The sequence below is a fragment of the Nycticebus coucang genome, chromosome 18 (genome assembly GCF_027406575.1).
Source record: "Nycticebus coucang isolate mNycCou1 chromosome 18, mNycCou1.pri, whole genome shotgun sequence".
Taxonomy (NCBI): domain Eukaryota; kingdom Metazoa; phylum Chordata; class Mammalia; order Primates; family Lorisidae; genus Nycticebus; species Nycticebus coucang.
The window spans coordinates 64,755,765-64,768,402 of NC_069797.1; the positions used below are offsets into that span (position 1 = coordinate 64,755,765).

The 12,638-nt window shown below is 40.5% G+C and overlaps 1 protein-coding gene across 4 annotated transcripts in view; it reads left to right on the forward strand.

Moving 5' to 3' along the window:
* The window catches only part of CEP95 (centrosomal protein 95), a 40,526-nt gene extending 28,424 nt beyond the window's left edge, over positions 1–12,102 (forward strand). For all 4 annotated transcript variants that reach the window (XM_053570808.1, XM_053570809.1, XM_053570810.1 and 1 more), the window contains 9 exons: positions 2,076–2,215; positions 3,330–3,422; positions 5,099–5,228; positions 6,129–6,298; positions 6,404–6,478; positions 7,626–7,778; positions 10,776–10,922; positions 11,206–11,277; positions 11,758–12,102. In XM_053570808.1, the coding sequence (XP_053426783.1) occupies positions 2,076–2,215; positions 3,330–3,422; positions 5,099–5,228; positions 6,129–6,298; positions 6,404–6,478; positions 7,626–7,778; positions 10,776–10,922; positions 11,206–11,277; positions 11,758–11,934 (1,157 nt within the window). In that variant the 3' untranslated portion in view covers positions 11,935–12,102. The remainder of the gene's footprint in view (positions 1–2,075; positions 2,216–3,329; positions 3,423–5,098; positions 5,229–6,128; positions 6,299–6,403; positions 6,479–7,625; positions 7,779–10,775; positions 10,923–11,205; positions 11,278–11,757) is intronic.
* Positions 12,103–12,638: the final 536 nt, after the last annotated feature.

Below are 12,638 nucleotides of genomic sequence, written 5' to 3' on the forward strand. Positions count from 1 at the left end.
AACCCAGCCCTGGCCAAAAAAAAAAAAAAAAGAAATTATATATTAGGGCGGCGCCTGTGGCTCAGCGGGTAGGGCGCCGGTCCCATATGCCGGAGGTGGTGGGTTCAAACCCAGCCCCGGCCAAATTAAAAAAAAAAAAAAAAAAAAGAGTGAGATACCGTCTCTAAAAAAATTTGCCAGGCACTGTGGCAGGCACCTGTAGTCCTAGCTACTTGAGAGGCTGAAGCAAAAGGATTGCTTGAGCTCAAGAGTTTGAGGTTGCTGTGAGCTATAACACTACAGCACTCTATCCAAGGCATCAAAGTGAAATTCTGTCCCCCCCCCCCCAAAAAAAAAGAATATTCTTTCCTTCTTGTGATTTTTTTCATCTATCTCTTCCCTTAAAACTTGATTCAGCTAATCTCTAGGTAGCCTAACCAAATGACCCGCATGTTCCCATTACTATACTCATACACATGGTATCTCATGAAAATACATTTTTTTTTATTTAAATTTTTACTTTATTTCAAATGCAAAAACCATTGTCCCTTTGTGTATTTCTTTACACGTGATAGGTATAAATGTATGACAATAACATATATATGCTATAACATCTTTTACCATCTCTCAGATTAATACTGCAGTAAGAATTTATAAAACTTATCATCTTGATGTAGACATGTGATGAAAGATAGATGGCCTGGAATTATTTTAGTTACATAAAATAATTAAGAACTACTTATTCACAGCTCTGGGATCTGCACTACAAAATCAAGACCTATATAAAAACTCACTATATATCTATTGAATGTGAAATATTTTTTTTTTATATATATATATTTTTTTATTGTTGGGGATTCATTGAGGGTACAATAAGCCAGGTTACACTGATTGCAATTGTTAGGTAAAGTCCCTCTTGCAATCATGTCTTGCCCCCATAAAGTGTGGCACACACCAAGGCCCTACCCCTCTCGCTCTGCTTCCCCCCCTCCCCGAAAATACATTTTAAGTCAAAATATTATTTTAATTGGGTCTTCAGTTTCAAAACAAAAATGCATTATGGACCTCTATCATTTAAAATCGTCCATTTCTGCATTTGCTGGAGAGTCTAAAAATTTATAAAGGTATCAATCTAATTTCTTCAAGTCTTAGAGCTATATTGAATTAATTGCATTTTAAAATCCTCTTCACAGCTAGCAGATGCCCAGCACATCTATAAGTATGGTCCATAAAAAGGTTTGTGGAGAGCAAGTGGTTTGGTGTGTTAGATGTTGTAGGCAGCGTAGAATTAGGAGGGCTAGGTTGTTAAGAAGGGAGGAATTAGGACCACTTAGTGCTTAATTATGTTAACTTTTGCTTGTGAGCATGCTGCTTTATAAGCATTTATAAGATACATATCTATATGTAGGCCAGGCGCAGTTGCTCACACCTGTAATCCTACCACTCTCAGAGGCGAGGGTGGGGTGGATTGCCTGAGCTCACAGATTTGAGACCAGCCTGAGCCAGAGCCAGAGCGAATAGCCAGGCATTGTGGCGAGCACCTGTAGTCTCAGCTACCCAGGAGGCTGAGGCAAGAGAATCACTTAAGCTCAAGAGTTTGAAGTTGCTATGAGCTGTGACGCCACGGCACTCAACCCAGGGCCACAAAATGAGACTCTAAAAAAAAAAATAATAATAAATAAATAAATATATATATATACATACATACACACACACACACACAATTATATTCCAGCTCCTTAACATCCAAACAGGTAAAAGGATAGCAGATGTACTGCTCAGGTAATTTGCCTTTTCTCTTGTCCATTATGCCCCCATCACCTAGAGTACTCTCCAGAGGCCTTTGTGCACAGGAGCCATCCCACATTTTGATTTCAATCCAAAGTTGAACATATGCACTTGAGACAGTACACATTTATATGCATTTGTCCATTTACTTGGTGTGGCTAACATGCAAATTCAGATTAGCTGTAGGAGAGAGTACAATCTAAAGAGAGTATTTGTCTCTTTAGATTTAGTAACAACAATTATTTAGTTTCCAACCTAATATTTCTGGCTATCAGTATCTAATGGTACATATCTTTTCTGTGTTGCAGGACTTGACATGCATAGAAAGTCACCCAATAGATCCCATTCGCTCTCTCCATCGCCAGTTAACAAACATAAACAGTTCCACACGGAGAAGAGAAGGCAGCACAAGCTAAAAGAAAAAGATAGCCGCCAATTCCGAGCTAAGGTACGTCCCCATCTCTCAGCTACAATTGAGCAGCACACGATACCATTTTCCCTCAGCCATATGCTACCATGAACATGCTATTGACTAGAGATAAAATGCACTTAATATTCATTTTTGTTGTTGTTCCTTCCCTGCCTTCCTCCCTCTTATAAAATGTATGTCATATTCCTGAGCCGAGTAGATGATGGAGAACTGTGTGACAGCTTACATTCCCCTTGTGAAACTCTTAAGAAAATAACCTTGTTGGGCATAGCTCAGTATTCCAGGGGAGTAAGAAAGGATTATCAGGCTCAGCGCCCATAGCTCAGTGGTTAGGGCATTGGCCACATGCACTGGGGTTGGTGGGTTCAATCCCAGCCTGGGCCTGCTAACTACTAATGACAACAACCAAAAAATAGCCAGGTATTGGGGTGGGCACCTGTAGTCCCAGCTACTTGGGAGGCTGAGGCAAGAGAATCGCTTAAGCCCAAAAGTTGGAGGTTGCTGTGAGCTGTGATACCACGGCACTCTACCCAGGGCGACGTAGTGAGACTCTGTCTCAGAAAAAAAAAAAAAGATTATCAGTGCAGGTTGGTATTTTCAGAGAGAGTTTCAGAAATGAAGGGGATTTGAAGTGGATTAAATATGCAAGCTGCTTTAGTTACAGAAAGGATGAGAATGTACCCAAGACTGGAATAAGAAGGTGGTTGGGATTCAACAAGGAGAGTTCTGTATAACATGGATTTTAAAATGTAGCTTGAATTTAAAATGCTTAAGGTATGTGCTGTATAATAGGTTTTATAATGGTTTTATAATGTGGTAGGATTTATACTGGTAAAAAAAAATTGAAACTAATTCAGATCTCTTATAATAGTTACAATCAGTAACTCAGCATGTAACTTCCATTCAGGGAGTATCAAAACAATTATCAATACAATAACAACAAAGAAACAGCATTTAAAATTTCATTCTACGTTCCAATTATACACCTGTTAAAATAGATTTATGATACAGAGCTTGAAAGGAAGTTAAAAAAAAGTGAGCTTGATACTTACAGGGGTGGCAGGATCCTAGGTTAATTTTTTTTATTTATTTGCATTTGTAATAACCAATATTTTATGACTTCTACCTCTAGGTTTTCACTGAAGCTTTTGAAAGGGAACTAAGAAGAAATAAAGTTCAAGAGACTATTGGACCTCTAGGGATAAATGACAAGGAGGAGGAAACAGTGGGTAAAAGTCTCCACTATAATAAATGCCATTTGATCAGAATAGTGAGAAGTACAGATCTTTTTAAAAGAAAAAAGAACCAACAAGATCTTAATCATTAGATCTTTAGGAAAAGGCAGGATTTCATAATGTAAGATTTTCACTTTTTCTTAGGACATTTAAGTTACTAAAATATGGCAAGACCCAGTACCAAAGAAAACTACCACTTTTTCTTTCCTACCTAAAACTTCCATCAGTTCTGAAGGGATTCTGTTGCTCGGCAGAGTAAGGGGTTGGGGAGGGGTCTAAAAAGTAGTCTAAGCTGATAAAGAGGAATAAGAAAAGACAGAAAATCCTGGTTGCTCTGGACCTGGTTGTAAGAAACTGAAAGCATAAGTTTTTGTTTTCATAACATACTTGCTTAAGTATGGTTACATAGGGCCAGGCGTGGTGGCTCATGCCTGTAATCCTAGTACTCTAGGAGGCCGAGGTGGGTGGATTCCCTTGAGTTTAGGAGTTGAAGACCAGCCTGAGCCAGAGTGAGTAGGTGGGCATTGTGGTAGGTGCCTGTAGTGCCAGCTACTTGGGAGGCTGAGGCAAGAGAATCACTTAAACCCAAGAGTTTGAGGTTGCTATGAGCTGTGACACCATGGCACTCTACTCTAGACAAAATGAGACTTTGTCTCAAAAAAAAATAGGATGGGGCGGCGCCTGTGGCTCAGTCGGTGGGGCGCCGGCCCCATATGCCGAGGGTGGCGGGTTCAAGCCCGGCCCCGGCCAAACTGCAACCAAAAAATAGCCGGGTGTTGTGGCGGGTGCCTGTAGTCCCAGCTACTCGGGAGGCTGAGGCAAGAGAATCGCTTAAGCCCAGGAGTTGGAGGTTGCTGTGAGCTGTGTGAGGCCACGGCGCTCTACCAAGGGCCATAAAGTGAGACTCTGTCTCTACAAAAAAAAAAAAAAATAGGATGGTTATGAAATTAAATAAAAGCATGAGAAAAATGTTTATGCTAAAAAGTTAATGAGCAAAACTAGATATACTGTATGGTTACAATTAAACATGCTACATAGTTGCTTGGGATATATATATATATATATTTTTTTTTTTTTTTTTTTTTTTTGAGACAGTTTCAGTTTGTTGCCCTGGGTAGAATGCCATGGTATCACAGCTCACAGCCACCTCAAACTCTTGGGTCTAAGTGGTTCTCTTGCCTCAGCCTCCCAAGTAGCTGGGACTACAGGGTGCCTGCCACTGTGCTGGCTATTTTTAGAGAGGAAGTCTCGCTCTTGCTTAGGCTGGTCTGGAATTCCTGAATTCAGGAAATCCACCCACCTTGGCCTCCCAGTGCTTGGGAATTTTTTTAATCTTCATAGAAGTTGTCAAAGAAACAATATTATCGTCAAAACAATAATAGTGGAAAAAAACACATTAATAGTGGTTGTATTTACGGTGTGGGACTACGGTAGCTGAAACTTGAGAAGGATTCAATGCTTTTCCAAATTCCAAGGGATCCCAGAGGCCAAAAGGTGCCTTTAACTTAGTGTGGGTGAATACTAACCCGATTTTAGAATGTGAAGTAACATGGTTTAGCTGGAAAGTAGTTAGTTATTTTTGTCAACATGTAATATTTAAGATGATGTATGGAAAAGTTGTTAGATACCGCTTTTGTTTTTATTCTGTTTTATATCTGTTTCTAAGGAAAAAATATACAGAGAAGCTGTTCATAAAAGAACTCCAGAACATAGTCAGCCTTGGAAGGTTTACTCTAGAAAAACCACAACTCAAAGTCCAAGAGGTGGCTTCCCAAAGACAAATAAAGCACTTCCAAGTAAGAACCACAGAATTGTACTTTATGGAAAACTGGCAGCCTTTGAAAGCATACGCTACATTCCAGGGACACAGCATCGGAAACTCACATCTACCAGTTAACTGGAGAAAAGTCGTTCTTTTATTCTGCCATATTGCTGATTTTATGTAAAGAGAACTAAAACTCTTAAATAAGGAAGTACCTCAGGGAGGCCTATGTATTGGCACCAAAGGAAAGCCAAGGCTACTGTCTGCTGCTCCAACTTTACCTCATTCTAGTCACTCTGTTACACACGGAATGAGAGTGTCTTCCCCCAACCCCCGGGAAGTTGGTAGAGAAAAAGGAATGCTCCAAAGCAAGTAGATGGCCTGTCTAGCTTCTGTCTATTGATGGTGCCAGTGAGTATTCATTAGGCTCTTGTTATAAGTCAGTGGTTCTCAACCTTCCTAATGCCACGACCCTTTAATACACTTCCTGTGGGTCGCTACCCACAGATAGAGAACCGCTGTTATAAGTAAACAAGGACACGTGAAATACCAGGCTTGTAACTATACCCCAGAGACTACTGGCCTTTCATCTCATGAGACAGATTTTAGAAGAAGCACATGTGTATCAGGAGGGCTGAAGAGTCTTTTGTTCTAATGTACTCGGCATTTGTCCGTAGTCACTGAGGTGTGGCAGCTGAGTAGGTTGGATGGGCTTTTCAGGACCAGCATATCACCAGTCAAGAACTATTGAGCTTATTGTTATTCTTACCAGTAGTTAGCTTACTCCAATCAAAGAAGGGGTGCAAAAGTGTTAAGTATATTTAGAATTGTTCTTTTCAAGATCAAAATCACCACTTAGATAAGCTATGGTCTATCAGGGAAATAGATCTTATATGTAATCTCTTTGATTAAGAGTATCTCATTTTACTTGCAGTGAAAGTAGATGAACACAGTCTTCTGTCCCTTATGCTAGAGCAGTTTCCATTTCTCTATGTCTCTGGCCCAACTCTAAGCAAGATGTGGAAACAGCAAATTGCACAGATTGAACAGCTCAGAAAAGATGCAGGCAGAGAAAACCGATCAAAGAAGAAACTCCAGGATGAAGTAAGTCACGTCTTAAACCAGAAAGAATTTAAACCAGAAAGAGGAAGAACTTTAAGAATTTAGTGAACAGCATTATTAACCAACTCACTCATTTCCCACTTAAAGATAGAAGAGGCCCTACGAAGGCATGACCTCCTTACTGCCCTTGTGAAGAAAGAATATGAACATAACAAGAGACTGGTATGTGAAGAGCAAGTTGGGTGTTAGATTCACAATTCACAAGTTATAGTCTTGCCTTTGTTTCTTTTTTTTTTTTTTTTTTTTTTTTTGTAGAGACAGAGTCTCACTGTACCGCCCTCGGGTAGAGTGCCGTGGCCGTGGCGTCACACGGCTCACAGCAACCTCTAACTCTTGGGCTTACGCGATTCTCTTGCCTCAGCCTCCCAAGCAGCTGGGACTACAGGTGCCTGCCACAACGCCCGGCTATTTCTTGCCTTTATTTCATCCAGCTGGGCAACAGTTCCTTACCTGTAACACTCACGTGTGGAAGCATCTCAAGCTTTAACCAAAATTGACTGGGGGGGGGGGGGGCGGGGGAGTGCTGGGTATTTCTCTTTCACATACACACTTTCATGTAGTCATGGCATGTATTAGAGAAGATACTTTCCCATGAAATGAAAACCCCAAGGCTTTGAGATGTTTGGTGACTTACCCTGGGTCTCAGCATTATAAGCAGAGTTAATATTTTAATCTAGTTCTCCACAGCTCCTCCTAAAAGTGTCAGGTGGTTGTAACTTGGTGCTTTTTGTCCTCTCCCATCTCTCCCAGGACCCAAGTAGAGAGATGAGGTGGCTTACCAGCCACCAATAATCATCCTTAGAACATTATTTCCTGTTGAGTATAACGGAGTGAGAGAACTGAGATCAGAAGTCAGCAACAGTCTGCCAGAGGAAGGGGTGTGGAGTAGGGATAAGCAATGAGAGCTAGAATCCTAAATAGATCCAGAAGTTCTCTCAAGAACTGTATGTGGTTTGTGGAAAAAAAAAACACAAATTATCCAAAACTCCTGTTGGAGGTTTTATGTACATGACATCGTTTCATCCTCATTGCTTTGTCAGATGTTATCAGATTTCTTGAGTTTTTTGCCTTATCAAATACTCTTGGCAACTCAGTCTTTGCTTGAAAGTCTAGGAGTGCCATTTTCCTACTCCTTTTGAGCTGGCATCTGAGTGTGGCTTAGCGACCTCCTGGTGGACTGACAAGCTGCCAAAGGGCTTCTGGGGTCAGCAGTCTTTCACACTCCATGAAAGCAAGTAGGCCACTGCTGAGAACGCTTGAGTCTGCCTTTCTCTTTTTTCTTAACCCTTTCTCCCTTCCCCTTTCTCAGCAAGATTTCAAGGACCGTATTCATAAACAAAGGTTGACCCGATCAAAGATAAAAGAAAATCATCAGCAAATTGTTCGTGCTCGAAAATACTATGATGATTACAGAGTTCAGCTGCGTGCCAAAATGATGAGAATGAGGACCCGGGAAGAAATGGTAAATATGGCTTTTCTGTCCATCCCTGGTAAAGTTTGTTACCTTTCAGAACCACTTTATTTGTTTGTAATTCCTGGTCCATTTTGAATCCAAAATCCAAATGCAAGTCCTAGAAACTTGGCTGTGAAAATTCTTCCTTGTTCATGCTTCATTTTATTATCCATTGTACATTCCTGTCTGTGTCTGTGGCCCTCATCTTAATATGAAGTCTTATTTTATTCCCCTCTGCCTCCTGCACATAATATAGTTGCTTCTCTAGTACAACTACTTTAAGGGTTTGTAAAAGACAGGAATTTAGACGTGGCTCATGCCTGTAATCTTAGCACTTTAGGTTTAGGAGGCTAATGTGGGAGGATTGGTTGAGGTCAGGAGTTCAAGACCATCCTGGGGAATATAGCAAGACCCTGTCTTTACAAAAAGTTTAAAAAGTTAGCTAGATGTGGTGGCACATACCTGTAGTCGCTGCTACTTGTGAGGCTGAGGCAGGATGATTGCTTGAGGCTACAGTGAGCTGTGATCACATACTGCATGCCAGCCTGGGCAACACAGCAAGACCTTGTCTCTTGAAATAGAACAAAAAAAAAAAAATAAATAAATAAATAAAAAAGAAGGAATTTAAGGCATAATTTAGGATTCCACATAAAATCACGAATAGTATAGCACAGCTGTGCTGTGAAGGGTTTCCACAAGGTATTTTGGGATCCCAAACTTAGCAGCAAGTTTCATCTGTGGAGTAAAACATTATAGTAATTATAATTAACTGGATTAAATGCTCTGATATACTTCTTTTTTTTTTTTATTTTTATTTTTTTTTATTGTTGGGGATTCATTGAGGGCTCTGATATACTTCTAAAAGAAGCTATTACTAAAGCTTTCAGAGGCTAAGTAACTTGCCTAAGGTATTACAGGTAATGAATGGATGGCTGTCAGAACCATTTTTTCTAGCAAGAATTCTTACTAAAGGAGGCTGAGGCAAGAGAATTGCTTAAGCCCAGGAGTTTGAGGTTGCTGTGAGCTGTGATGCCACAGCACTCAAAGGCAACATAGTGAGACTGTCTCAAAAAAAAAAAAAAAAAAAAACTTACTAAAGAAGCAGTAGAGAGCTACCCAAGTAGACAGCTGAGGTGGTTTACCAGCCACCATCATAATTCAGACTAATAATCATCAAAAAAAAAAAAAAAGAAAACTTAACTAAAGAAGCCGGGTGTGATGGCCATGCCCATGCGGGGGGGGGGGGGGGGGCGGGTAACGCAGGTGTATTGCTTGAGCTCAGGAGATCAAGACTAGTCTGAGCCACAGCGGGCATTGTGGCGGGTGCCTGTAGTCCAGCTACTCAGGAGGCTGAGGCAAGAGGATCCTTTGAGCCCAAGAGTTTGAGGTTTCTGTGAGCTATAATGCCACGGTTCTTTACCAAGGGTGACATAGTGAGACCCTGTCTCAAAAGATAAACCTAGACAGGAGTAGTGGCGGGCACCTGTAGTCCCAGGTACTTGGGAGGCTAAGGCAAGAGGATCATTTGAGCCCAAGAGTTGGAGGTTGCTATGAGCTATGACATCACAGCACTTTACCCAGGGGGACAGAGTGAGACTCTGTCTCACAAAAAAACAAAACAAAAAAGAATTCTTTCTTTTTTTTTGAGACAGAGTCTCAAGCTATCACCCTGGGTAGAGTGCTGTGGTGTCACAGCTCACAGCAACCTCCAACTCTTGGGCTTAAGTGATTCTCTTGCCTCAGCCTCCCAAGTAGCTGGGACTATAGAAAACCGCCACAATGTCTGGCTATTTTTTTTTTTTGGTTGTAGTTGTCATCGTTGTTTGGTGGGCCCGGCTGGTTTCAAACCCACCAGCTCTGGTGTATGTCGCTGGCGCCCTAGCCGCTTGAGCTACAGGCACCGAGCCCAAAAAATAATTTTTACTAACAAAAGCTGGACAAGGAGGTGGACACACATGTCAATGTGGCATATGTCTGCTCTTAGGGCTTTTCCCTATGCACATGGTTGCTTGAGAATTCTTTTCTGAAACATAAAGAATCTATGATACATGCAAAGATGCTGAATACCGTTAGTCATTAGGGAAATACGAATCTAAGCCATAAGGGTGATAACACTCCCCATGGATGTCTAAAAGTATACAAGTGTTGGCATGGTACCCTCATGCAGGGTTGGTAGGTTTGTAAAATGGTACAAGTACCTTGCAAAACAACTTGGCAGTTCCTCAAAAGGTTACCACAAGGTCAACTAGAGTTACCATATGAGCCAGCAATTTTACCTTTACACAAAAAACTTGTATACATAGCCGGGCCTTGTGGCGGGCGCCTGTAGTCCCAGCTGCTCGGGAGGCTGAGGCAAGAGAATTGCCTAAGCCCAGGAGTTGGAGGTTGCTGTGAGCTGTGTGATGCCACGGCACTCTACCAAGGGTGATAAAGAGAGACTCTGTCTCTACAAATAAAAAAAAACAAACAAAACTTCTATACAGAAGTTCATAGTTAGCATCACTTACAGTAATCAAAAAGGGTATACAACCCACATACCCATCAGCTGATGAACGGATAAACAATGTATATTGATACAGTATTCCTAAAAGGAATAGAGTACTAATATGCGCTACAATATAGGTGAACCTTGAGAACACTATGTGAAAGAAATCAGATACAGAAGGCCACCAGTTATATGATTCCGTTTATATGAAATGTCCAGAATGGACAGATCCATGGAAAGTAGATTAATGGTTGTCAGGGGATGAGAAAAGGGAAGAATGCAGAGTGACTGCTCATGGGAGTGGGATTTCTCAGAACATTCATGAAAATGTTCTGAAACTGATGATGGTTGAATAACTCAGAATAACTAAAATAGAACTGAATTATATGTTTTAGAAGAGTAGTTTTTATGGCATGTGAATAACTGAACAAAGCTGGTTTAAAATCTTTGAGAAATAATGTCAGTAAATACCTTTAGTTGAGCATAGTGTAACTTTGTTTTTATCATTAAATAACTAACAGATATTTAAGAAACTGTTTGAAGAAGGTTTACAAATTCAGAAGCAAAGATTACGAGATCTAAGACATTACGCCAAAGAAAAGCGAGATGAACAAAAGCGACAGCACCAGAATGAACTGGACTCAATGGAGAACTATTATAAGGGCCAGGTGGGCTGTCAATTGCTTATAAAGTGCTTAGTAGACCATCTGTGTCAAAAGCTTAGTCTAACAATAAACTTCACGTGTTGAACGCAAAACTAAGTAACAGGCTAGACTGACCCCAATTTCATGATTGAAATAAAGATAAAATAATGCTTGACCCTAATACAGAATATATATTGCCCTATTACATTGAAATAAAGATTTTTAAGCCTGTGAACATTAAGCATAAGAATTTTTATATTTGGACTACAAACATTAACAATTTGATTTTTTTCTTCTCTATGAACAGTTTTCACTGTTAGCAGAAGCCATATCACAAGAACGTCAAGAACTCAAAGCCAGAGAGAAATCTCAGGCCCAGGTAACAACAGGATAGAAATAGTTCTGCGCTTTGTGCCAGTGTCTGGGTCAGTGATGGACCACATGACTTTGGTAGGAGCAGTGGCTACACTATGTAGTCTTGGTGTGTGGCAGGTGGTACCATCTAGTAAATACTCTGATATTTGCACAATGACAGAAATCACTTAATGATGCATTTCTCAGAATGTATCTTTGTCATTAGGCAAGGAATGACTAATTTCTTTACATTTTTAGGAAATAGAAAACAAATGTAGTATACCTTTTAGGGAAGTAAATACTAATAAGAAAGTCCATGTATGATCCAGGATATTTATCTTATGATTTTCATTTTACCTAGTGTGGGTCTCTGTAAGAGCTGCTACTTCTGCTAAATTATTAAAATTATTGGGGGAGCCTGATTAACTGGAATGTGGAGGGGAAACAAATGCAGATGACGGCCTGGGCAAATGCCAACAGGTGTTTGATGTGTATTCTCTTTTAGTCATTACATAAGGTGAAGAGGGAGCTGAGATCCAAGATGGAGAAGGAAATCCAGCAACTACAGGACATGATAACACAGAATGACGATGATGCTTTCTTCCGGGAACTGGAAGCTGAACGCTTCAAATCTCGGCTTCAGCTGGCTTCCTTTCAGTACAGTAAAAATCCCTTCCTATGAGGCCAGACTTCAAAGGTAAAGTGTTAGAGGTCTTTACCAGGATAGAGCTAGAACTGAGCCAGTAAACAATCTAAACAGAAAAAAAATCATTTTTAAATACCTGATTTATGTTCATGCCAATACCTTTTATGAAGTAATTTTTTAAATAAAAATTTTTCTGAAAGCTTACTGCTGCTTTTGATTTTATGACCTAAACCCTGAAAAAACGGGACTCTTCATTAGTCCTGTGTGTGCTAAAGCAATTAACAAGCCTTCTTTGAGCAGCCAGCTCCTAATGCCTATTGTTTTAGGTCAACAAAAATAGTAAATTTTTAAAAAAGGATATGAGGACCAAAAGAAAATCTGTAACCCATTACAGAAGAAATGTTGCTGGTCATAACAGGTGGGCCTTATGGGTGAACCTACACCATATATAGGAGTTTTACACAAAATGGCTGGGAGATAGGAGGATCTGTTCATTGAGGTGTCTGTCAGTGGGTAGAAGACAGCAATGAGAGGCAAAGTAGATGAAGCCCGACCCTTACTTCAGAGCAGCAAGAGTGTACAAGCTCCATCTCTGGTGTGGGAGGACATGAGAAAAAAAGAGAAGCCACACTTGGGGTGGTGTTTTCCATGGAGAGGAAGGCTTCCGTGAAAGTCAAGAGCTGGAAGGAAGTCTCAGAAGGTTGTATTAGCTTGCATTCCCACCAGCAGTGTGGCAGTGT